Source organism: Thamnophis sirtalis, unplaced genomic scaffold (genome assembly GCF_051295495.1).
Source record: "Thamnophis sirtalis isolate CommonGarterSnake01/CBP01778 unplaced genomic scaffold, rThaSir2_p1.2 scaffold_9, whole genome shotgun sequence".
NCBI classification, from domain to species: Eukaryota; Metazoa; Chordata; class Lepidosauria; order Squamata; family Natricidae; genus Thamnophis; species Thamnophis sirtalis.
In genome coordinates this window covers 16,798,346-16,823,614 of record NW_028261389.1, presented here as the reverse complement: position 1 = coordinate 16,823,614, position 25,269 = coordinate 16,798,346, and the positions used below count along the sequence as shown (strand labels likewise).

Sequence of the window (25,269 nt, the reverse complement as noted above, 5' to 3'; positions counted from 1 at the left end):
TATATAATAATACCCTACACAAAAATCTAAAAGCCATTAAAGCAATATATTTCAGTTTTAAATCAGTGACACAGTAATACAGTATGGTTTTAATATAGATGCAAGGCAACAAGAAGTTTGTTCATTCAGTAAGATACCTACAGCCTGCCTATTATTTAATAGGCAGTCAATGTCACATTTTAAAAATGATTTCATAAATCGAGAATTTCATTCATAACTAGAAATAAACTCATTCTACAAGTATTTCATATTTTATTTCTGCACGCTTGTCAAATGCAAGTATAGTTCATAATATGCCTCTTTTATATATTATTTTGGCAAGTATAGTATATCTTTCTTACTTCAAGCAGCACGAAAGTAGAACTATTTGATAGAACTAGGCAGCCAATTATAATAATTTGAGATGATTTATGAAAAGTTTTTACATCTTTGTGTGTAATCATTCTGCTCCTTTGTACACTTCATACTTTTCATACTTCTGTCATAATATTCTCATAAATCCAGATAATGGAATGATCAAAAGCAGTTTTAAAGTAATATTCTCTTCAGTCCAAAACCTAGGAATTTGAAATCTTGTAACATTTCTATCAGCTGTGAGATGTAATATTGGAGCTAGTATGTGAAGATTACACCATCCATTTGAAAGTTAAATCCTATGCACTTTGGATAGAGATATGTTCACTAATAATTTATTGGTTCTAAACTGAAGTCCGTGAATTATATTATAGAATATATGAATTAGTTATTCTACACTAGCATCAAGAAACTAAAGAAATGGAAACTAATTAACAAGTCAATTAACAAATTGTTAAAATACTATCCAATGCAATCTATTTACAAACTAGTTTGTTGTTTTAAGTTTGGCCAAAATATCTTTCAGATGAGCTGTATTTAATTTTCCTTTACTAAAGTATCATCAATATAACATCAATTTTTATTGGCCAGGAAAATTCTTAGTAATAATCTAGCTTATGCTAGGCGCATACAAACCCAGTCAGCAGTGCAAAAGTTCACAGCTTCAGCAAAATTGTAGCCTTGATTAAATCCAGAATGATAGGCACGGGGAAAAGTCACAACAAATTCACCAGCACACTGATTGGTCCGGTACACCTAAATACAAGAAATTTAAAAAATTGAAGTATATATATATATACAGCACAAGCAGTGAACTTCCTCCCATATTTGGGCATACCAGGGGTTGTGACTTTAAATATATACCTTTCTCCCTGGCTCAGCTGATAACGGAGGAGAGCCTGTGGCTTAGTGGTTAACACATCTGCCTAATATGTAATACAGCCCAGGTTCGAATCCCAGTAAGGGTATGGCTAGCTGTTGAAAGCTAAATAGCTTGAAATAGATGTATACTAGTCTCCCTTTATTTATTTATCAGCACAAATACAACACAAATGTAACAAAGGCAACAGTAAAAATATTGGGTTTCTGTCTGGATGGTCTCTTGTGACGAGCCGATGGACAGAGAATGGAAGCAGTGAACTTATATATATATAAAAACATTGCACAATTAACAATCTTCCAAAGCAGAATGAAACATTGCACAATTAACCATCTTCGAAAGCAGAATGAAACAACCAGCCAAATTGTCCTTGGTTCTTAAGAAAAAGGAAATGGTAGTTGACTACACGCCACTATTTATTTATAATTATACTCATTTAACCCAGAAAGAGGATAAAAATAAGCTGGGAATTGCATATCTTGGGTGGCAACAGGCAACCAGCAGCAAATCACCAGTTTGTCTGCTGATGAATCCTTGCTTTGAGAGTGGTACTAACTACTACAACACTCATGCAGGCAAGATTTACCTTGTGACAGCCCTTTATTCTGAATGACTGTAAGATGTTTTCTAGATGTTAGTTTCAGCATTTAACATGTCCTTGAACTTTTCCTATATCACATGCACATCATCTCTTCCTGTATTTTCACAAGGACTTCAGAGACTCTATTCAACAAGCAACTACTTCAACTGGCACAGAATATAAAAGAGGTTCCATTTCATTTTTACATGTGCTTTGAATCCCATGCTACAGTTTTCTAAAAAAAAAAAAATCCTCTACCTGGAAGTTAAATCCTACTTAAAGGTTAAAAGCTTTTGGAATGCAGCATATATTATTTTGTCTTAGAAAAAGAGTAGAGAAACTGTTGATAAAATGCAAAATAGATTTGAATACCATTTAGCAGTTGGCAACACTTTTTAATTCTAGAATATGCCCATTTTAAAATAAGATTGATGCTCATATATCTATGTTATCTGCCCATATTTCTGAAATATTAAACACAGTTTTTTAAAATATTTCAATTATAGAAATTTATTGTACAATGCTGGATCCTGAGCCAATTTATAAATGAATCAGCATCATTTGTGTGAATTGTACCTTCTACAAAACCTGAACTGCAACTTTTATGTAGAATACTGCACAATCACAACAGCCACACTTACATAATTGAAAACGAAACATAACACCTCAGCTACAAGCGTTTCTTTAAATATTTATATCCTATATTTCTGCTAAAAAGATTCACAGTAGCTACCATATTTTTGGAGTATAAGACGCACCAGAGTATAAGATGCACCAAGGTTTTGAAGAGGCATTTTTTTAAAAGTAGGTAGGTAGGTAGAGGGATAGAGAGAGAGGGAGGAAGAGAGAGAAATACAGTAGGTAGGTAGGGAGAGAGACAGAATAGTTAGGTAGTTAGATACATAAAGGGGGAGAGAGAGGGAGGGGGGAGGGAGAGAAATACAGTAGATAGGTAGGGAGAGAGAGAAATATATATATAGAGAGAAATATATATAGAGAGAGAAATACAGTAGGTAGGAAGAGAGAGTAGGAAGATAAGTATGTAGGTAGAGAGGAGAGAGAAATACAGTAGGTAGTTAGGGAGGGAGGGAGGGAGAGAGAGAGAAATACAATAGATAGGTAGGGAGAGAGAGAGTAGTAGGTAGGTAGGTAGATGTTTCCAGGTGTATTTATCCACATGCTGGAGGACATTGCTGACAATCTGCAGCACCTAAGACTTTGTTTCTGCTGGCACAGCACTTGATCAATCTAATTCTCAACAATCACTCTAACTAAAGAGCTTTCCGAAAGAAAAACAAGTTTTTGCACTCTGCAAACCTCCCAAACGGGCCATTTTTCGCCAAAACAGGCCCATTTTTTTTAAAGGCATGAATAGCCTTTAGGGGGCTTACAGAGTATTCCTGGGGGGGGGGGGCGCAAAAATGAGCAAAAAACGGTCCCATTTTTTGTCAAGAAAATTGCATGCATAGCCTTATGGAGGCTTTAAAAGTGCTGGGGGGGGGGGCAAATTGAGCAAAAAAACAGCCCATTTTTTCCTCATTTCTGCCCTCCCCAGCCCCCAGGAGCTCTCTGGAAGCTTCCTAAAAGCTATGCACGGCCATTTTGGTGAAGAGGCGGGGCTTCGGGAGGCAAACAAATGCTGTATTTGATGTATAAGACGCACCCAGATTTTTAGCCTCTTTTTTGAGGGAAAAAGGTGTGTCTTATACTCTAAAAATATGGTAACTAAGCTCTAACATGCATCCCCACAAAAAAATCTAGTCATGAGAGGTACAAAACCTAAGAATATTTTCTGTCAACTAGGCAAACCTAGACTTATTTAAAAAATCTTAATGAGCAAGCAGTCTTATATGGAGGGAGATGATTCCTCAATTACAGTTGTAATTAAAACATTTGAACTCTTTTGAATGTTCGGTATTCTTGCATAAATATGACTTTAAATATCTGTTTCCAACACAGGTTAAAATTAGATAAGAGAAATCAATGAAACAAATGAATCACATACATGCTTGTTTATTTATTCATGGAATGGTCCAAAGCTTTATCTAATTTTAGGAACCAAGTAAAATGTACCATGCCAATCCAATCTTTATATAAAGGAAGCATGCAGAATAAACCCTCAATATACTAATTGAGCAAATGGGTAACTGCCAAAGTAGAATCTAGAATACATTTTAGACTTAGGCAGAATGACAAATGCAATTTTAGCCACACATTGTATGAACCAATTTTGCCTGTTGCATGGAAAATCTTCTAAATTTAGAGTTTGCTTTAGTATTATGGCCAGGTCCATCCTCTCTAAAGACAAGTGCACTATTCTTTGAAACTGCTTTTTCAAATAGGAATGAACAAAGTGTATTTAGATTCTGACCATGAAGGGCACTACAAATAACAGCACTGAAAGGCAGAGTGGCTCAGAAAGCCAACAATTTAGAATATCCATGGGTGGATCTACAAAGACGCTACCTGGTACATGGAATGTGAAAATGAACTGACTTGTTTTAAGAAATTATCTTCTCACTTATTCTGTGGGGCGTACATTGTTAAACTTACAAAGAGGCAAAGAGTCTGCATTTACTTACAGGCACACCATGTTCCATGAGAATATTGGGGTTCATGATAGTGACTAACTGGTGCAAAAGATCAGGCTGTGTCTCAAACAGCTCCGGAGCCAGTTCTCGCATAACCTCCTCTAGTTGTTCTGCTGCATGGGAAGGCACTCCATACCAGGTCTTTGGTTCCCCCCTAGGATCCATTATCCGAAAGAAAACATATGGTATAAAATATATTCTATTGAAACTTCCAATTATAATCAACAAATGCAAGCAAATATATTTCAAAAGCAGTGCTGCAACCTGGCCAAAAGCAATATATTTCAGGCCAAGAGTTGACAACTTGCTCGTCAGCTTCCAGCATGGACAATAGTTTTCCATAATTTAACTGCACACCAACCAAATTATATAAAACGATGAAATTATTCAGTTTACAGTATTTATTCTGCAATTCTGAAAAGTTGAAACGAAATGCTATCCTTCCCATGTATTTGAACTATTTTCCACCATATTTTATTATTTATTTTTACAGACCATCAACAGCTTTAATATAAAGCATAAATAGATTGGACTAAATGCCAGCGATGAGCAAATTGTGGAGATCCTATAGGTTATAATTTAACAACAAATAGGTCAGAGGCCACCCTTTCTTGGCATATAGGAAGATGTCGGACATAGAAATGTACGTAAGACCTATCTACTATTCCTAGGGACACAGAGGCTCAGTGGCTAAGACGCTGAACTTGTCGATCAGAAAGGTCGGCAGTTCGGTGATTCCTAGCGCTGCTCCCATTACTTGTCCCAGATTCTGCAAACCTAGCAGTTTGAAAGCATATAAAAATGCAAGTAGAAAAATAGGGACCACCTTTGGTGGGAAGGTAACAGCGTTCCATGCACCTTTGGCATTTAGTCATGCCGGCCACATGACTACAGAGACGTCTTTGGAGAGCGCTGGCTCTTTCACTTTGAAACTGAGATGAGCACCGCCCCGTAGAGTCAGGAACGACTAGCACTTATGTGTACGAGAGGAACCTTTACCTTACTATTCCTAGCCATTTTCACAAATCATACTTAAGAATATGAACATTTGCAAATCAGTTATAAGATGGGAGCCCCAAATGTGGATCTAATTTAATTTCTAATCTAATTTCCTTTCTTACTGATTTTTCCACTACATACATTTTCAAGTGCTAGCATATATGTTTTTTGAGAACACATGTCCACTCCCACGCAATATTCACACACTTGAGGCAAATGCCTATTCTTCAATGCTATGCAAAGAACTGATTTACACTTTGCTGGGGGGAAAAAGAAACAATGCCAATCCATATCACTGTTATTATTAGAAGCATATCACACACTCCATACCAATGCAGGTAATTGATGGAATAGCTCCAGTGATCTTCAATGTGCCAACAGAAAGAAGAAAAGCACATTCCCACATAAAGCCAAGGCACTTTCATGCCAGAAATGTCAGCATTGATGTGTGCAAGGACAGACTGGTCCAGGACTGGCATGTTATTAAGATTCCAACCAGAAAGAGCATATTCCTGTCAACAAAACAAAGTCCATAAAAGAAGTAACCAGAAAAAAAATCAGTATGCTGCTCAAAATCACATATATTTTTAGCATGTATACTTCCTGGCTATGGCACAATGTACTGCCTCACTCTAAATCACGGGTGTCAAACTCGCCGCATCACGTTGCTGTATCATGATTGCTTTTTCCCTTCGTGGACCTTGGGTGGGCGTGTCCTGCATGTAACGCATCCTGTCGGTGGGCCACCAGTTTGACATCCTATTCTAAATTCTCTCTTATGGGTTTAGGGTCCAGCTCCAGACCAGTTGCATTCAATAAGCCATGTAAGTACACTATATCCTGTTTTTGTCTCTGAACTTTCTATTCTCCACCACGTACAGTGGCACTATCGATCTAACACTACTTAGTTGGCCAAAGTATGGACTCCAAAGCAAAATTACCACTTCCAACATCTTTGCATGTTAATTACATTGAATTTATCTCTAATAGGTGAATACCCTATAAGCCCACATCTATGATCTGAAAATTCTGTTCAGCACTCAGCACTATGCAATATAGGACAGGCACATCATTCAGTTCTCATAGGATCCCAGCATGCTAATGCCAGATGCAATTACAGCCAACAGAATAATAGAAAAAACATTAAACATCTTATCTCTTCTCAATATTGAAAAATAAATAAATGCATTAAGCCTAAATCCAGTTTAAATATTGCCTTCTAGCATTCAAACTACATCAAAGTTAGATATCCTGGCCATACCTCCTCTTCTGGCATTATCTTGTGCCTCCCATCCTTTACAGGAAAGCCACTTCCAAAATCTTTGGATGAGATATCAGCTCCATATTCCACAATTACATCCTCTTCAATACTGCTCACAAGTCGCCAAAATTCCTTTTCCACCAATTCTGTAGGAACCATCTGAAAAGCCCAAGAGAAAACCATCAAGAGGAGCTCAGGTTTCGAAGTCTGCAAGACATAGCAAGTCTGCAAGTACTTATAACTTAACTGGTGTTAGTTTTCTTAGCACACATTTAAATTGTTTGCATTTTAATGCCGGGACAGTATTCATAATTGATATAAAGATGTAAAGAAAGCATCAGTATATTTTATTTGAGCTTTAGGCAATTTTAATGTAATTTGTCCTATTGTAATTTGGGCTATTTTTCACACAGTGAAGCTGAAAATGCAAGTTGAATTATGTGCTGTTATTTTAACTTTAATGAAGCGATCCATATTGGAGCAACAGTTTGATACAATGTTTAAGTTGCTGGGCTACAAATTAAGAGTCCATGAGTTCTCTCTTAGGCAAAAAAGTTGGCTGGTTAACTTTGGGCCACTTGCTCTCTTTCAGGTTAACCCACCTCAAAAAGTTGTGGTTGCTATGGAAAAAAGAAGGGAAAATGAGTTTTACATATGTTGTTTTAACTTGAACAAAATAAAGGTGGGATATGAATCTCGTGATAACACCAAGAAGAAGTTCATAAAATAGATTAAGTAGGACTTAGGAAGAACTTTGCTGGGGCAAGTTTTATTAAGGTGGTCACATTCAAAATTTGATGAAGCTATGGTAATGCTGATTGGAATTTAAAGAAAAAGGTTTTCTACATAGTGTATAAAAATCTGCCAATTTGGAGAGGCCTCAAATATTATTTTACATGACCATAACAATGAGCTCTGATACTCCTGGCCATTAACAATATATAATCCATGCTGTCCTGAAAAACTCAATTTCCCGTTTCTAATTGCTATAAAAATAATATAACTCTAAAAGATAAACTAAAAGCATTTTAAGTTCTAAAAATATATTCAATTGTCAAATAAACTATTCATAAAACTTTTTACAATCTGCAGAATTTGAGGGAGTCACCTACAAGAAAGTTGGATCCCATCATGCCAAATTTTACCATACTCCTCAGTACAAAAAGGACACACAGACATATAATCTGCTGTCATGAAGATATTAACAATGACCCACTTACATGGACTGGCATATTGAAATAATCTGACTTGAAGTTGTCTGCCATCTCACCAAAGCTTTGGAGGCTGTATTCTCGAACAGCTTGTTCAAATCCAAAGGCTTCCCGTGGTTTGCTACACTCCTAGGAGAAGAAAAAAGCAGCATTTATTATGGAAAACAATCAATTATGGCAGACAATCAATCTTTTCCTCACCAAGTTTTGAGAAAAAGAAAGTTGTCAATTACTTTCTAGAGATGAAAAAACTCTAGACTGAGATTTAAGGAAGAGGGGCCAACTAGAATATCTAAGAGAGAGGCATGTTTTTCAAAATCTGAAGCTTGTATTTACTGCAATGCATTATAGAAAGAATAACTAAGTTAAGAAACAAACTTAGTTCGATTATGAGTTTTGAAGAGACAAAAATATCTGCCAGTTATTCAGCTGCATGTGTTGCAGTTTTCCTTAGTATAATCTAAAACTAAACTAAGCTCAAAAGTGTTTTTTTCCAGCTACAAGGTCTCTAAGTCTTATTACTTACTATTTTGCATTCTGCAAATTATTTTGCCGAAGCCTCTTCTAGCAGAAATATTTTAAAAAATCCACCAAATTACTACATTTGCTATATATGCCTAGATAGCCATAATTAACAGAAATGTCCTTGTGTACATGTGCGTACATGCATTGTGCTGGTCTGTATATGTTAGAAAAATTGTACCTCAGCAACACATTTGGGACATCTCCAGTCACCTTTTGGAACATCAGGCAAAGGAGGTATTAAGCAAAAAGTGTGGTAGCTGTCATCACACCCATCACACAGCAACAATTTATCCTCATTGTTTCCCCGACCACAAAACAAGCAGACGTATAAGTCAACCTGGAGAAAAGTAAATTTCTTGTAATCCAATGACATTTATATATAATCCGACAGTTGTTACATAAACGTATTTCTATCCTTCATGCCACAGGACAGTTTCCAAAACTTAAATGGGAAACATCTAGTTCTCTACAGTGGAAATAATAAGGGATGGAGTTGTACATCTGTATCAACTCCCATACCAATTCTAAAGAAATCATAAATCTACTTCCTAGGCAAACAAGTGCAGAAAATAGAGAGGTGCTATTGAGATCAGAAACAGAAAGATACATACAAACTAGAGTTTTAGTATGAGTCAAAATTGGACTTCAAAAATTATAGGCTGAACTACAAATTTTAATAATGGACTACTATTCATAAACACAGCAATAGATATTACCTCTAATTTTCAAACTATTTTAATAAAACGTAGGCATTTTATTTACTTATTCCTTTACCTACATCTTTCCAGCCTAGACAAGCAACAAGATATCAATGACTGACATGTTGTAAAGCAAACTTACAAAGTTGACAGATAATGCCCCTTTCCGCTGCCTCATCTGCATACCAAAAGCCTCAGATCTGGTACCTTTGCGTCTCCGAGGAATATCATCTGAAAAAGAAAATGCATAAATCATAAACCACAAAAAGAAACCATAAATCTACAATACAGCAGCCAACAGAAGCAAATATTAAATGAATTGTTTGACTAGATAAAGCAATAGACACAAGACTCATTAGTCACATGACTGCAACAAAGGGCTACAACATAGCAGTTCACAAAACATTTTGCCAAGGGAATCTAAAAGAATTTTTCAAAGATTCATGTCTTTCATTTTACAAGATTCATATATTTTTAAAAAATGTCAGAAGAATATGGGTAGGATAGATCTCTGGCTTTTTTCCATTGTATTATTTAATGTGGGGGTAACTGCACAAACCAGAACTATTTTCTATTGCAAAGCTGGAAATCAGGCCAAAGCATACAAATCTATTCCCAGAAATGTATTTCAAAAATGGATTGAGAAAAGCCAATCCATATACACAATTGCAGAGGTTTTTTTTGGTCAGCAGTTGCTAGATTCACAAGTAAAATATCCTAAGCATCCACAACTCTACACCAAGAGAACAATTTTTACCTAATCCTTCCCAACTAAATTTAACTTAAATGTTCAGTAATCTTTTCCAACAATAAAACCTTAATTTACTAGTTCATTTACAATTTTATGCCTATAGAGTGGTGTGGTGGCCTAGAGGTGGAGCTCTCGCCTTACAATCAGGAGGCTGTGGTTTCGATCCTAGGTAGAGGTCGATATTTCTCTCTCTGCACACAATGAGAATATATCTGCTGAATATAACTCCGCATTGGTGACAGGAAGGGCATCCAGCCAGTAATCTCCATTCAATTCCCCAGATTCCTCCCCTCAAGGGATTATGGGGTCATTAAAAGGAGAAAACTTCACAATTTTATACCTATGTAATGCCATTCTATGCATATGTAAATGCTCATTTTAACAGATATCCCATTATTTTGTTAAATCAAAAATATGGAATTTATCAGAGGCCACGACACTGTTTGGGTATGTTAAAAGCCTCACAATAATTCACTTTGCATTTGCTCCAAGAAATGACAACTAATTACACACACACAACTGTGCAATAACCAGTATTTACAATACTAAATCAACCTAAGCACCCAAATATTTTATCAGTCTCAAGACTGAAAATATCTTAATCATTTTAGTTACTTATTTCTTTATAAAATTTATTGGCTGCCCATATTACCAGAGGGGCAGCTTATGTAATTAAAGCATGTCTATACATATACATTAAAAGATAAATAAATAAAAAGCAAACAGTAAAATTTAAGGATATGTAGGGAGGGAGGGGAGGAGTAGAGGGGGGAGGTGGGATCTGTTGTTACTCGATCAGCTACCTCCACTGTGCTGTTCTCCCATTTGGGGCCCTAGGTCAATTGCCAGAGCCACATCTTGAGCCCTTATGAAAGGATAGAAGGGTTGGGGCCAACCTCATATTGGGGAGCAAGATGCTCCAGAGGGCAAGAGCAGAGGAAGCCCTCCTTCTGGATCCTGCCAGCCGGAATGATTGGGTTGATGAGACCCGCAGCATGCCTCTTTTGCCAGCACAAGTGGGACGAGCCACTCATAACATTACACTGTCAACTCATAAAGCTCGATTCGAGGTGGCACAGGAGACAACTCCAATACTTAATCAAGTGGAAGGGCTACCCCATATCAGAGGCATCTTGGATAAAGAGTACTATGTTTTCCCCAAAATAAGACAGGGTCTTTTGACGCTTGAAATAAGCGCTTGGCCTTATTTTTGGAGCGGTCTTACTTTTTTTGAGGTGTAGGAGGCCCCATCCCTAAGTTTGTAGATTGTAGAAGTTTATTTATATGCCGCCCTTTTCCCTGGGGGGGACTCAGGGCGGCTTACAACCAAAAGGGGGGGGGGAACAAACTTTTAACATATAAGACGATACAGTTTACGAGTTTTTAAGCATTAGATGAATGGTGGAAAATCCTGCATTACCAATAATAAAAAGTCAACAGTTAAATTTGAATTGCAATCTTACCTTCCTTTTCCTTTGTCCCCAACGTCAATCCCATCATCTTTGGTCCTGCTCCAAATATCTGAAGCTTCTTCAATTCAGTATTTCTACTCACCTCTCCTCCCTCTGCCTAAAGACAAGATTACATAAATTCACCATTACTATTTAGGCTGAAAATAATTACTTTCTATGCTGGATGACTAAAAGTTACGAGCTGGATCAAATTCAACTTTCACGGCTATCTTTTTCAATAACAATGCTACTAAGGCACTTCAAAGGATAAACATTATTTTAATTTCTACTATCATCCTCAACATGTTTCAGACTAATGATACAAATTACCCTTCTTGGAAGGGAAATCCAAACTACTAATAGAAGATAATTAAATTACATACTTCTATATATAGAGACCATCTACCATGTACTTTCCCTAACCAGTTAGGAAAAAAGTTATTATTTATTAAAGGAAAATGTTGAAACAAATAAGAATACAATTTTTTGATATTGAATTTACTGTCATTTATATCCTAACTTGCTTTAGACCCAAAAGCATGTATATTCTATTACATACCTCATCAGCAAAAATACCATTACCTGTAGCCCATAAGCATCAACTGTTCTATTTCTTCTAGTTGATAAGATATTCTAACCTACATTGCCTTATACTTCCATTAACTGCTTTCTTTTGCACAAGTTAAATATTTTAAACAGATTTCCTAAATAAATGTTTAACATATCATATTCTTTTTTTAAAAAAATGCTAAAAATCCTGCTGGTGAAAATATCATGTAACATGTGGCGTACTGGAAGACAATAGAAAGTGAGACTCAGAAAAACCAGATTAAAATGATTTCATTTCACCTTATCTGATTTTTTTTAATTAGTAACTATTTAAAAGAAAAAGATTCAAAACCTGTTTTGATTCAAACCATAGAAAGAATTCTATTAGGAACTACAAATTTCACATCCAGATATTACACAGAGAAATTCTGAAACATCAGACAGAATTGTTTGCCTGGTTCTTAGCATTTGAAATGATGTTACAATTCTAACCATTCCACAAGCCAAGTATTTCTGAAAACATTTAATTGTTTAACTTTGTTCTGAATATTCAAATCACATGAAATATAACAAAAGAGCTTGTAACTAGATCATTTTTGCGGGGGCAAGGACGGCCTCTTCAAGTTTTCTATCTACACAATTCCATTTTAACTGATGATAGCAAGGTCACAACCTGACTACCTCTGTTCTACAACAATCCCAATTAAAGCTAATTAGTGACAGCAACTGTGTTTTAAGGAGGAGATGAAAAAAATGGAACAAAGATTACTGGGGAAGTATCCTGATATTTTAATTATAATCTTCACAGTAGGAGGTGGGGTTACTGATGCTTATTTCGGCTGCTTGTTTGAATGGTCTGTAAAAGGTACAAGGGCCAATGTCCCTTAAAACTATCAACATTTTACTATTAAAGCTACATAAATACAACTGAAATTATTGTGGATATTTCATACACTTTTCCAATTTGGGAAAAATGGCCATTCAAATGTTAGAATGAAAATGATCTCTTTCAGCCTTAAACCAACACATTTAAAGGACACACAGCTTCAAAGACATTTCTCAAAACAAACGCATTCTAAAATCCAGATTTAAAGAATTGAAAAGATTTTTTAATGTGTATTTTTAACTTTACCCTCGAAGGAAAACTTCAGCAGAATCTGGGGAAAACCACTCTAATCTACAAAAGTATGCCAATGGGAATTGTCTACCTAATTCAAATATCCAATTCCAAAAACAGCTGCAAAACAAGATGAACCTTGAGAATTGGATAGGATAATGAAAGAGTTTTGCCCTTCCCAAGGAAATAAACAAGGGAAAAATACAAAACATCAAAATCAGTTTTTCTTAGAAAATTGAATGAAATATTGCCAATAAATGTAGAATTCTTAAAGCATAAAGTTCATAGTTTGTGGCTTGCTTTATTGCCTTCTTGTCTGATCCTTCTATTCTTCCTACACATACAATTGTTGTGTTTGAGTAACTCAGCTGCACATCAGTTTTTAGTTTTAAGAATTGTAGGGAAGGGACCTTGTGGCCAAAGCTATACACAACTTTTCTCTTGGGCTTCTTTGAGTCAAACAGGAAGAGAATGGAATTTAAATAATTATTGGTAGCACATAATTCTGATGAAAAGTCTCCTAACTCACATGGGAGAAAATAGTTATTTTACTAAAGACTGGGGAAATTATATAGAAGAGCCAGACACTGTCTAGAAAATACTCCTTGCTGCAAGCATTTTCCAAATTTAATTGGCAATCACATATTCGTAAAATGTTTTATTACTCCTCACACTAAAATTTTGAATAGTCTGAATAATCTGAGTAGAAGCCAAAACTCCTTATCTTTTATTTATTGCTAAAGCATACACACACACACACACACACACACACAGAGTTTGTGTATACACAGATTAACATATATAGCAAACTTAAAAATAATAGTTGTGTATGTTGTACTAAATGTTTTGATGACATTCAATAAACACATTAATTGTTATAAGGTAGACCACTTCATAGTTTATATCAAAGCACAGCATGTTTAGGCTAAGTTTGAGATGTTAGCTTGCCTAAACCCTCTAAGTCCTTAAAGGAGAAAATCAAACTTCCCAGCTTGTAGTTTGAACCACATGCTATACCAGATGATGCTCATGCAAAGCTCAACAGCTATCACAAATAAAATCTGTTTTTGTTTTTTAATAGGTTTATCAACCGAAGAACTATTATTAGATTATACTGCATTTTTATCCAACACTTTGAAGTCTCACTGTGGTCTCCTTGCACAAATCTTACAACCAGATAAAAGCCACTGCATTTTTAATGCTTCTGCACTGCACTGAATTTAAAGGCAGTCTATGTAGGGTGGCCAATAGCCTGAGTACCTGGGACTTCACACGTCTGGTTCTTTTCAGCACAACATTCATTCTTGCACCCTGTTTTGGAGGAGACTGAGCATCAACAGCAACTTCCTCAACTTCCACTTTTTCTTTAAGATCCAAGTTTGGCTTTTGGATGCCCTACAGAACCACAACACAAAAGGACAATAGATTGATTGGATCTGGGATGTCAGTCTGGTTTCAAACTGTACATAGCTACTGGGAGAAAAAGGCCTCCCAATAGTGACACATCATATATGTCATTTGGACAGATTCACCCAAATAAAATTAGCAATTTTCCAAATGCTTTTATTTAGCCCAAAACAAAAAAACCCTTTGAGTTTGACTTTCAAACTTTCAGTGTTCTCATCTTATCTAGCTAAAGAGATACAAAGAGACCAAACCCCCCAAATAATATGGCTCTCATTAAGAAGACATTTTAAGTAAGGTAAATGCACATTAGACATGTCAACCTAGTACAGGTAGTCCTTGACTTATGACTGCAATTGAGCCTAGCATTTCTGTTAAAGTCATTTGTTAAGTGAGTTTTGCCTCATTTTACAACCTTTCTTGCCACATTTGAGTGAATCGCTGCAATTGTTAAGTTAGTAATACGGTTGTTAAGTGAATCTGGCTCCCCCTTTGATGTTGCTTGTCGGAGGATTATGAAAGGTGATCATATGACTCAGTTGCCAAGTATCTGGGATTTGGATCACATTAACATGGGGATGCTACAATGGCTGTGTGAAAAACAGTCATGTCACTTTTCAATGCCACTGTAACTTTGAACGGTCACTAAATGAACTGTTGTAAGAGAAGGACCCTAAAAAAGTGTGTAATTTGATTTCTTGCCAATAAAATGCTCTCACCATAAGGCTAACACCAGACTGGAAAAGTTCATAAGGATATAAGATCCGTTCGTAGTGTGACTTCAACAGTGAACCTGTTGCTTTTCCTGGTAAATAACCCAACCGGCTTGCCACTTTAGACCATTTCTTCTCTTTAGTGACCACTTCAAATCCTCCTTTGCTGGCAACAATCTAAAACAAAAGAAAAAACAATGTGGCTGCAGATTTCTACAGATTGAGATTGGATACAAAGCAAATATCTGCGAAATAAAACTACAAACATTATTTAAGCAACCTAGATATTTTCTTCCTCCAAACTTTTTCTTATCTACACATGTAAATAACTAGCTAAGCAGTTTGCACATCTGCCATTTAACCATACAAGAGTCTGAAACATTCAGTTTGATTAGTCATGTTCTGGAACACATTAATTTAACTTGCAATTATCTAATTCAGAAAACCTGAAATTCTTATAGAAGTTTATATCAAGAGCCCTAAAGCAGCAAAGTAGAGCATGTATATAGATCTTTCAAGATTATGTTTGTCATCATTATTAGGTAAAAATAATTTGGGGGGCGGTGTTGTTCTCTTCCACTCACTCTTTCTGGTTTAAACAACCAAAAGTTTGTGAAGGACAGACCTTGAAAAGAGTGAAAACATAGCTGATTACAAAGAAACTAATTTTAAAATAGAGGACTTATTTTTCATTTTGCTAAAGCTGTTTTAAACAAGTAGAAGGTGCAACAGTAACAATAAAGTAACAATGTATCATGTACCAGGAAGAGAATAGACCTCTATAGGAGCAGGAAGGTGAAATGTTGCTTTAGGAGAATCTTGGACAAAGATTTGATCAAGAATAGACTGTACTAATTAAGTTAGGCTGACTATTGCACTATAATGAAAATTTAACACTTTTAAAAAGAATCCTAAAGAAGTTAATTATTTTGGGAAGTTTTCAATTATATTGATTTTATAGTAAACTAACAAAAATGACTTCTCAAAAATCTGAACGTATCTCTTACTCTTCCCATCCAGTCATTCCTTAATTTCTCAAATGAATTACACCGGTGTGTCATTTATTTGAAGACTTCTTGAAATATATTATGTAATGATTTAAAGATTAAAACAATGTTTTATAGCTTGCTGATACAGAATATTACATGCACAAAAATTTCTTGCTGCCTTAAGATACAAAATAATGCACTGGTATGTGTTATAGACTATCTTGGCCATAATATGAACACTTCCTTTACAAAAGAATTGTGCATCCTTTACAGTGGAAAAGCTAGTTCAGATATCTATCACTTGCCTACCAAACCACTACAGATTCCCCACTTACCTTGCTCAGTGAATAAAGATCTAATATTTTTCTTTCTACTACTGGAATTTTCAGTGTAGACCCTTGAAGTTCCCAGAATTTTGCTAGGTGATCTAAGAAATCCAACTTCACTCTAGTCATTGCCTAATAATCAAACAAACAAAAGGTATCATACAAATTTGATGTATAAAGTTCTCTGTCTACAAAAGCAAATGGAAATAACAGAAGAGGCCATTTCAGCTTCTTTCAGAGAAACTGTCAAATATCATACTTGTGGAGTTGCTATGAATTCTGTGAGGGTGTGTGTGTGTGTCTTAAAATGATAAATGAATACATTCCACACTAGTGAAGGCTGAAAAAACCAGGGGCAATCATTAAAGAATTATGGAAACAGACAGGTGTATCCAGGTATACCAACAATTGTATAACATTCTCCATATTTCAAGTTCCTCGTAAATAAATTGTAGGAGACTTTTGGCAAAAGATGTTGCTTCCTCTTGCCTGGGCGAGGGGGGGAGATTAAGGACAATTATTCAAATGGTCTGAAATAAAATATGTGATTAATCCTAATAATGATTAGCTGGAACTCTACTTTAAAGATCACTTGTTTAAAACAAGTCGTGGTTGTAATAAATCCCTGTTTATTGAGCCCAAATAAAACAAGATAAAGATAAAAGCAAATACTGGCAAGATTGGAAGAGGAGCAAAATAGTACACTATAACCTCTCAATCTTAAACTATATTTTAATATCAAGTCTGAACCAGCTTTATCTTCCATACTCATTACTATGGAATTAGTCATTATCAATATTAAGTTCTACCAAAATCCATGAAACATGAGTGCTGATCAGCTCTTCCCTCTTGCGCTCTCTACTGCATAATGCAGAAGAGATAAGATACACTAATTAGCTACACTACCTCAACTACCTTAGGTTAATATATTCCTGTAGATTCCCCCTGTAGTATAAAAGATCATAACCAAGCCCTTGTGTTAGTTTTTAACCCATGAAGGGCTGCACAGTAGAACTACCAAGTATGCAATAATGGTTAAATAATGAATACTTTTATGCTTTCCTCCTGCCATAATGAGTGTCCAAGAGAGCCACTGGCACTGACAAAAGAACCCAGATAGAAATTAGTTCTAGTCAACTATCATTTTTACTGGAGCATCAGAAAGTTACTTAATATGTGTACTTATAAAACAAAATTTACTCATAAATATTGGGAGAGTTATTTTATATAATTATATCAATACAACATAAGAAACTCTGTGGACTTTTCAGGTCATTCATCCAACCATCTCACCAAAAAATTCTAAGTAGTCCAATACTGATGACTAGAAACTTACCTCCAGTTCATTCAAGCGCTGCACCCGTGGAGTAAAACGAAAGTTTTGCACATCACATGCAAAAGGAGGCTGCCAATCCTAAATGGGTAAACAAGGAAAGCCACATTTTAAAAAAACAAGCCTTCAATAAAACAACAAACACGACTTATATATTCTTTTTTGTTTAACTTTTGAATCATTTACAAGCATTCCATGAAAAGCTGAAAATATTTCATGTAGAAAGAGTATTATAAAATGAGTAAGTTTTCATACAATCTTAGGATTCACTATGTTGCAATTTAGAATCTGACTTTCTTGAACTTTAACTTGATTGTTTTGAGCATGATGCAGTTTGGCCAAAAATAAAGTATCTGTATTGTTCTGTATTTTGATGGAGAGAAATTTCAGAGGAATTTCCCATGATAAGTAGAACAAGGGTAGTGTATTTTAGCCCTCCAACTCCTCTTCCACATGACCAGTGTACCAATACACCACACTTCAAGCATGGCACACTCCACTGGCTAATCTACCCGTTCCCCATTTCCCCAGTGCCTTCCTTTGCTGCTGCCTTATTCAATCAAAAATGTTTGACTTCCTGTTTTCCATCCTGGACCACCTGTCCCCCAGAAAATGTTTTTCAGGTCCATGTCTAGATAGAACACGTATCTCTCTCCATACCTGAACTTTGCAAATTTGCCCATTCCATTCCATACACAGAACAATCAGTGCATTGAATTGTTTGCATGTCCCTAATCAAAAAAGTGTTACAAATGTTGACCCAAATTACAAATCTATAAATACTCTAAAAATGGCACATCACTCAGCAGCTGCTCTTGTCTTTGTAACCCTCCCCTTCTTCTCATACAACTAAAGAAGTGATTGCTACTTTTCATGATTTTTTTTAAAGCATAGTATTTCTCTCCAACTAAATGTATTTGTACTTATGTAATGAGTTAGAATGCAGCCGGCTATACTGGAATATAGAATGACAGTTTATTTTAAATGTTTAACAATATGAATCAGAACATCTGTTATTCATCACTAGTTATTAATTTTAAGCTGTATATTTTTGACAATGTAACCTATTCATTATGCAGGTGTTAAATAAGTTAAAATGAGACATTTAAACTGAATAAGACTGGGAATTATTATGTTTCATTCCAACAGATATTTTAATCTGATGTTACTTGACATGATACAAATATAAGCATTCTTTCAGTGTAATATGTCACAAGGCCAAATACATGACTTCCATAGCTTTGAACACAAAGCTAAGGGGGGAAAAAACCACCAGAGATACAGATGTAATGGCTGTTTTTTTCCTGCACTTACAGAACTTACATGGCTTAGACCTCATTCCAAAGAATTTTTTTTACTTATTGTAGCTGATCTATATTAAACATCTTTTTATACTTGAAAAGCAATCTGATTTGCAAATTGAAGCCTAAAACTCCTCCATCAGCATCAATTCAATTCCCGGTTATGACAACTCTTAATAATTAAGTGACAAAGAAAAAAGCTGAGAAGTGATATGACTTATAATTGTTTTTCCCCATTACCCTTTGGATTCTTGGAGTAGAAGGCAGAAAAGAGGGGGAAAGGAGCTGAATCTCAGGCTGATTACATCGCTTTGGAGTTAAAAAGAGCCAGGTGAATAAAACTGCTATTGCACAGAAAAGGGAGCAAAGATGGAAGCCTTGATCTAGACTGACCTTGGGTGATGAAGGGGAGTGTCTATGGGAACTAGAAAAGAGTTATTCAGGACTATGCATTCTAATCTCTTTTAAGGAGATTTTCTTCAAATTAACACGATGGTTTAACCTACAAGAGCTCTTGAAACAGAGAGCAGAAAAAGAATCGGGAGTGTTTTTAAAATATTTACAACGGAGAAAACCAGTAGAGAGACAGAGGCAGCAGGCTACTGGGGCTGTACACCACACAGTACAATAGGGACTATGTACTTCTAGACAAAGAGATGCAAAGCAAAATTATTTTCATGGAGAACCCAGACCGATACAAGAGACAAATGCGGTTTTTTTCATGGAGGCCAGGATAGTGTTTAAAAGCCAGAGCTTTCTACCCTGTATTGACAGAATTTAGCTCACCCAACCCCACTTCAAGAGAGCGACACCGACTGCAACTCAAAATCCCTCCCCCCTTCCTCCCGATAAATTTAAGCCATCTGGCCAGACTCGATCACAAGAGACGGTATTTTAAACACACACACACACACACACACACACCATTAGGAGCTCTCTCTCTTTCTCCTTCCCCGGGAGCCAGAATTTACCCTTCTTCGCCTGCCTAGCTGAATCTATACGGTTCCCACTTCGTTCTCGCTTTCCCCAAAAAACGTTTCAAAGGAGGCTTTATTATATAGCGGGGCTGTTAAGCAAAGTTTATTTATGAATGAACAGAGGGGTTGTTGTTGTTTTTCCCTCCCCTAATTCGGCGTCGGCCCATCGTGACAGAGACGCCATTGCTGCAAAAAAGATCAAAGACCTTTCGGAAAAAGTCCGAAAACCAAAGGGCTCCCTTCGCCACCTTTCCCTCAACCCCATCCGAATTAAAGGGGGGAGCCGGCGGGCGGCCTTTGAGGAGGGGGAAGAAAAGAGAAGCAACTTCTTCAAAAGAGCGAAGACGACGGACACCCCGAGACCTCTCCATCCCTTCCCCGGCGGCCCGGCGGGTACCTTAGGCGGCCTGATCTTGCAGATGCCCGTTTTCTCCGCCAAGGGTCGGATGCGGCAGATGAAGCCGAGGGGGTTGCTGAACTCCTCCCAGCTGGGCTCGAAGACGGGGCACTCGGGCGGAGGCACGAATTCCGCCACGTAGTGCGGCCCATCCAGGCCGTCGTCGTCCCCCGACATGGCGGCGGCGCCGTCGTCCCTGCCGCCGCCGCCTCAGGACCCCGGGCGAGAAGCTCAGCTGGCGGGGAGCGGAGGAGAGGAAAAGAAAAGGCGAAACCGCTCAAAGATGGACCGGAGGGCGGAGGGACATCCCGGTACCCAGCGAGGAGCAAAGGCGATCCCGGCCGACGAGCAGCGGAGTCCTTCCGAGGCGAGGCCGCGGCTCCCTCAAGGCCGGTCCAGGCCTCTCCTCCCCTCACGTTTGTTTTTGTTCGCCCCCCCGCAAGGATTGGTGCTGCTTTGCGTGTATGTTTTTTTTTTCCTCCTTTTCCTTTTCCTCCCCTTCTTGAGAGGCTCAGCGGAAGTGACGCGCCTCAGTTAAATCCCCTTTCTCGCGGAAGCGACTAAATCATATCCTTCCGCCGATCTTGTTTTAAAATATAAGACATATACATATATATGTAGTCCCGGCTCTGTTGTTGTTGTTTTTTTAACCGCTCTCTGGGTCTCAAGCGCTTCTCTCGCTCGGCGTTGTCCGCCTTAGCGCCTCATCCGACGAAGTTCGAGGGCGCTGAGCGAGCGAGGATGGGTGTGGGAGTAGTAGTGGGGAGGGGGGGGAAAGAGTATGTATGCATGCGCGCGCAAGCCTTTCTTTCGGCGGAGTCGTTCTACCACAAGAACTTCCGGTGCCGAAAGCTCGTTTCTCTCCCCCCCCCCTCCACTTTTCGGGTTCTGTGTGAAGAGATTGTGCCCCGCCCCTTTCCGTGCAATCTTTGCCAGGGCGCGAGCGCTCTTCTCTCTCTCTCTCACAAGACTATCTCAGTTAAGCATCGCATTCCTCTCGCGTCCGGCCGACAAAGAGAAACCCGGACTCCGCCCACTTAACGAGTCCCACGAGCCAAGAAAAGTACCGAACTCCCCATAGGCCCCGCCCTCCGTGTCTCCACAGTAACCGTCCGCCCCTTCTCCCCCCCACTCCTCACCCCCCCCATAAAAAACACGGTCACCTCAGCGCCCCCCCCCCCCCGCAGTCCCTCAACGAACTTCCTCGGGAGATCGTCTGTGAGAAGAGGGTGGTGTTTTCTTCTTCCTTTTTTTTTTTGCAAAACTAATTAGCATTCCCTCAACACCTTGGAACTTTCATGCCATAAAACAACTTCGCGGCTGAAGAGAATATTCGTGCAAAATAATTGGTTAATTGTCTCTTGGAATGGTTACTTTATTTACCAACAAGTATCAGGATAGGCATGGACACATGAACAAATGGCACAAATAAATGGATATGTAGATATAAATAAGCTAAACTCTCTTAAGGACCGTGTAAAAGGAAAACCTTTGTTTTCCTCTTTTCCTGAAAAAAAACAGGTTTCTGTGGCTCACCTGTTTTCTTTTGGCTCAAAAAAGCTAAGTAGGGCCAGACCTGGGCCTTCTATCTGCCTTTCAGTTGTAGTTACAAGAGTCATATTATAAACGACGTTATATATCAACGATGCTACCAACCTGCCTTCCATTGAAGACCTGTATACTGCACGAGTCAAAGAGGCCTGTGAAAATAACTATAGAGCCCTCACCCTGGACATAAATTGTTTCAACTTCTACCCTCAAAACGATGCTATAGAGCTTCAAGCACATCAAGACAACTACACACAAAAAACAGTTTTTTCCCCAAATGCCATCACTCTGCTAAACAACTAATTCCCACAACACTATCAAATTATCTACTAAGACTGAATTACTATTATTCTTCTTTTCCCTCCTAGTACCTATCTTTCCACTTATGACTATAACCATGTTGCTTTAAACTTTAAACTTTAAATCTAAATCTTTACAATTTATATTGTTTTATTTGTTTCAAAGTATGATTTGATTGCTTATTAGTAACCTATGGCTATCACTAAGTGTTGTATCTTATGATTCTTGATGAATGTGTTCTTTTATTTTTCTTTATGTATACTGAGAATATATGCACCAAAGACAAATTCCTTGTGTGTCCAATCACACTTGGCCAATAAAGAATTCTATTCTATTCTAAATGACATTCATTAAAAATGGCCATCCTTTATTTCACAATAGAGTACAGATTTGTTCAATATAGTTGTCTAGGTTTTGCTTTTGGGTTTTCCTTTCTAAATCCAAGGGGGGGGATTAATCTTATGAACCCTTTCAAATTTGCCCTTTATTGTTTATAATATATTTTTGTGAACACTTCAGATTTGTGCTATGTTTTTTTCCAAGAAAATATGGTTGCTGTAGTGACAATACTATTTACCTGCATCTTAAATAGCAGAAAACCACACTAGCGTGAAATTGGTGCCCCTGTTAACTGATCTCTATCCTGCTTCTGTTCCAAGTCACTGCCAGTCACCTGATAGCTCTTCAAGGTCATGGATGATTGTATAGACCTCTTGGACATCCCCAACTGTGTTGGAATAAAGGGTAAATGTTACTTGTAACCTTAAGACAACTGAGGATTACTTTTCTCTATATTACTCATGGCAAGAGAACATTGTGCAGACACAAGAAAAAAAAACATGCCAGTGAGGAAAAGATTTTAGTCAGTACTTAGTTGGAAGACCACCAGGACTGCAGGCTATACCAAGGAAGGAAAACAACAGAAGCATCAGCAAACCATTTTGTATTGTTGCCCCAAAATCCGTATAGCTGGGTCCATGAAGGAGTTGAGCTTCATTCAAAGGAGATTTCAATTCATTTCTATCCTGAAAAGGATTCTTTGAGTGAGGAAGACAGGGCAAATTCTTACCTCGAGTGCCTTCAAATCTGGAAGGGATACTATTGTTTCAAATAATGTGAAACACTTTTAGGTGCTTTCCTGAAGTAATCTCTAAATGCGTGAAACAAAGCCTAAAATTTCCTACCATTTTAATCAGCTTCAAACAAAGATGAAATGGGGATGTTGCAATGACTTGCATTTCTTAAACAAAAATAAAGGAGATTTTCAAGCAGCTGATTGTTCCATTTATTGTTACACTTTTTCCTACTAAGAAGATCTGGGGCTAAATTAATACCTAAATTGCCAGAAATCATGCCCTTGGTTCTGGAAGCTGGTATCCCTTCCAGTAAAGGTTCATTCTATAGTACTACAATTTTGCTTTGGGCAATGCAGAGGAGGGTTGCTCCCGATTCGGCCCGGTTCAGCCGAACCAGTAATGGTGGTGGCGGGAAGCTCTGCCCACCCACCCGGAGCACGTGCACAAGCACGAGCGAACCAGTAGTAAACGGGTTAGCAACCCACCATTGGGGCAATGAAATAAAAATATTTTCTACTGTGGAAAGTTATCACCCAGCCCTCTCCCAGGGAAATGAAATATCCTAGGAAATGTTGAAAAGGCAGAATATTATATTTCCCTGAATGAAAGGGAGAAACGTTTTAAAGAGAAACTTCCTGCAGCTTCCTGCTTCCGCCCCCTTTTTGTCAATGACCATTAAGGGGCCAAGCTAGTCCCTTTACATCATAAAGAGTTCTCCACTTCAGCTCCAGAGTAATGGGATTAAGGCATGATAATATTGGCCCTTTACTCAACTGACCACATGGCATCTGAGAACTCAACCAAACCTGGATTCGAAACACAGCCTAGAGAGTTGTCCCTGCATGGCCCCATGGGAGTCTGACAACCAATCAGAATACAAGCTCAAGATCAAAGGCCAGAGAGGGCATAAAACCAGGGACTTTCAGCATCTCAGCCCTTCTTTCTCTCTCTTCTCTTCTCCTCCATGGACCATGAAGCATGTGATCACCTTTTCTGTTCAGGACTCAAACCATGTGGTCCTGTACACCAATAAACCATCTTTCCAAGCAGCCTCCATGTCTCCAGTGTCTTTTTCCCCACTTGGAACCAAACCCAGAAGGACATTTCTTTCATCACTACATAGCTATTGAAATTTATTTCAGGATTTATAACATTACTTACTGAACAATTAGCAGAAAAATAGTAATATTACCACATCCAAAGGTAGAAGTAATAAAATGTCAATTACAAAATCTAAAATGCAGGTAATAAATATGGAATAAAATCTTTCTAGACTTTTTCCAATACAGAATTGTTCTGCTTTATTGGACAAGTAATGCTACTAACACAATTGCTAAAAATCTTTAAAGTTACAATTAACCTTGACTATTTGACCTGTTGCCAATTTGCCAAACCTGTTTAGGACCAATAATTGGTTAATGTGTTCAAAGATGGATGGTTACACAACTTATAAAATATCATATTAAGCACATGCCTTGCCCAGTGGTTGTTAATCTCTATTTTTAATCAAATGGGTTAAGCTATACTAAATTTGTCATACTCATGAACTGGTGCATATTACTTCTCGATTATGTTTTGGTGGAGTCCTGGAAATACATATAATTATATAAATGTAAATTATAATCTTCAAGGGATTCCCACATGAAAATAAACTATGATAACTACTAATATTAAAATAGCACAATATATCCCATAATGTAATATTTTAAAAAGGTTTTAATCTGATCCTGCCCGAGGAAAGATTTAACTTCTGCATGCAAATTCAAAATTAAATTCTATCCTGTTTAGTGCTGCCAAATCACAGTATAAAAGGCAATTTGTAGGCAGTCCACTGTTGCTTATCTTTAGATAATATTGTGCCAAGAGCTTTTTGTTAGTGGAACAAAGCGAATAAGGGTCTTTTTCTGCAAGTAACACACGAATTATTTACTAAAAGAA

General features: G+C 37.4%; 1 protein-coding gene across 2 annotated transcripts in view; it reads right to left on the bottom strand.

Annotated features, from left to right (window-relative positions):
• KDM5A (lysine demethylase 5A) overlaps positions 1 to 20,926 on the bottom strand; it is a 52,769-nt gene extending 31,843 nt beyond the window's left edge. Inside the window, exons 1-13 of one of the 2 annotated variants that reach the window (XM_087722935.1) lie at positions 20,408 to 20,926; positions 17,736 to 17,813; positions 16,409 to 16,531; positions 15,091 to 15,261; positions 14,228 to 14,362; positions 11,314 to 11,419; positions 9,242 to 9,330; positions 8,580 to 8,738; positions 7,886 to 8,005; positions 6,666 to 6,824; positions 5,735 to 5,916; positions 4,397 to 4,559; positions 991 to 1,110 (exon numbers count right to left, since the gene is read on the bottom strand). In XM_087722935.1, the coding sequence (XP_087579061.1) occupies positions 991 to 1,110; positions 4,397 to 4,559; positions 5,735 to 5,916; positions 6,666 to 6,824; positions 7,886 to 8,005; positions 8,580 to 8,738; positions 9,242 to 9,330; positions 11,314 to 11,419; positions 14,228 to 14,362; positions 15,091 to 15,261; positions 16,409 to 16,531; positions 17,736 to 17,813; positions 20,408 to 20,584 (1,782 nt within the window). In that variant the 5' untranslated portion in view covers positions 20,585 to 20,926. The remainder of the gene's footprint in view (positions 1 to 990; positions 1,111 to 4,396; positions 4,560 to 5,734; positions 5,917 to 6,665; positions 6,825 to 7,885; positions 8,006 to 8,579; positions 8,739 to 9,241; positions 9,331 to 11,313; positions 11,420 to 14,227; positions 14,363 to 15,090; positions 15,262 to 16,408; positions 16,532 to 17,735; positions 17,814 to 20,407) is intronic. The other variant, XM_087722936.1, reaches the window with a different exon arrangement.
• Positions 20,927 to 25,269: the final 4,343 nt, after the last annotated feature.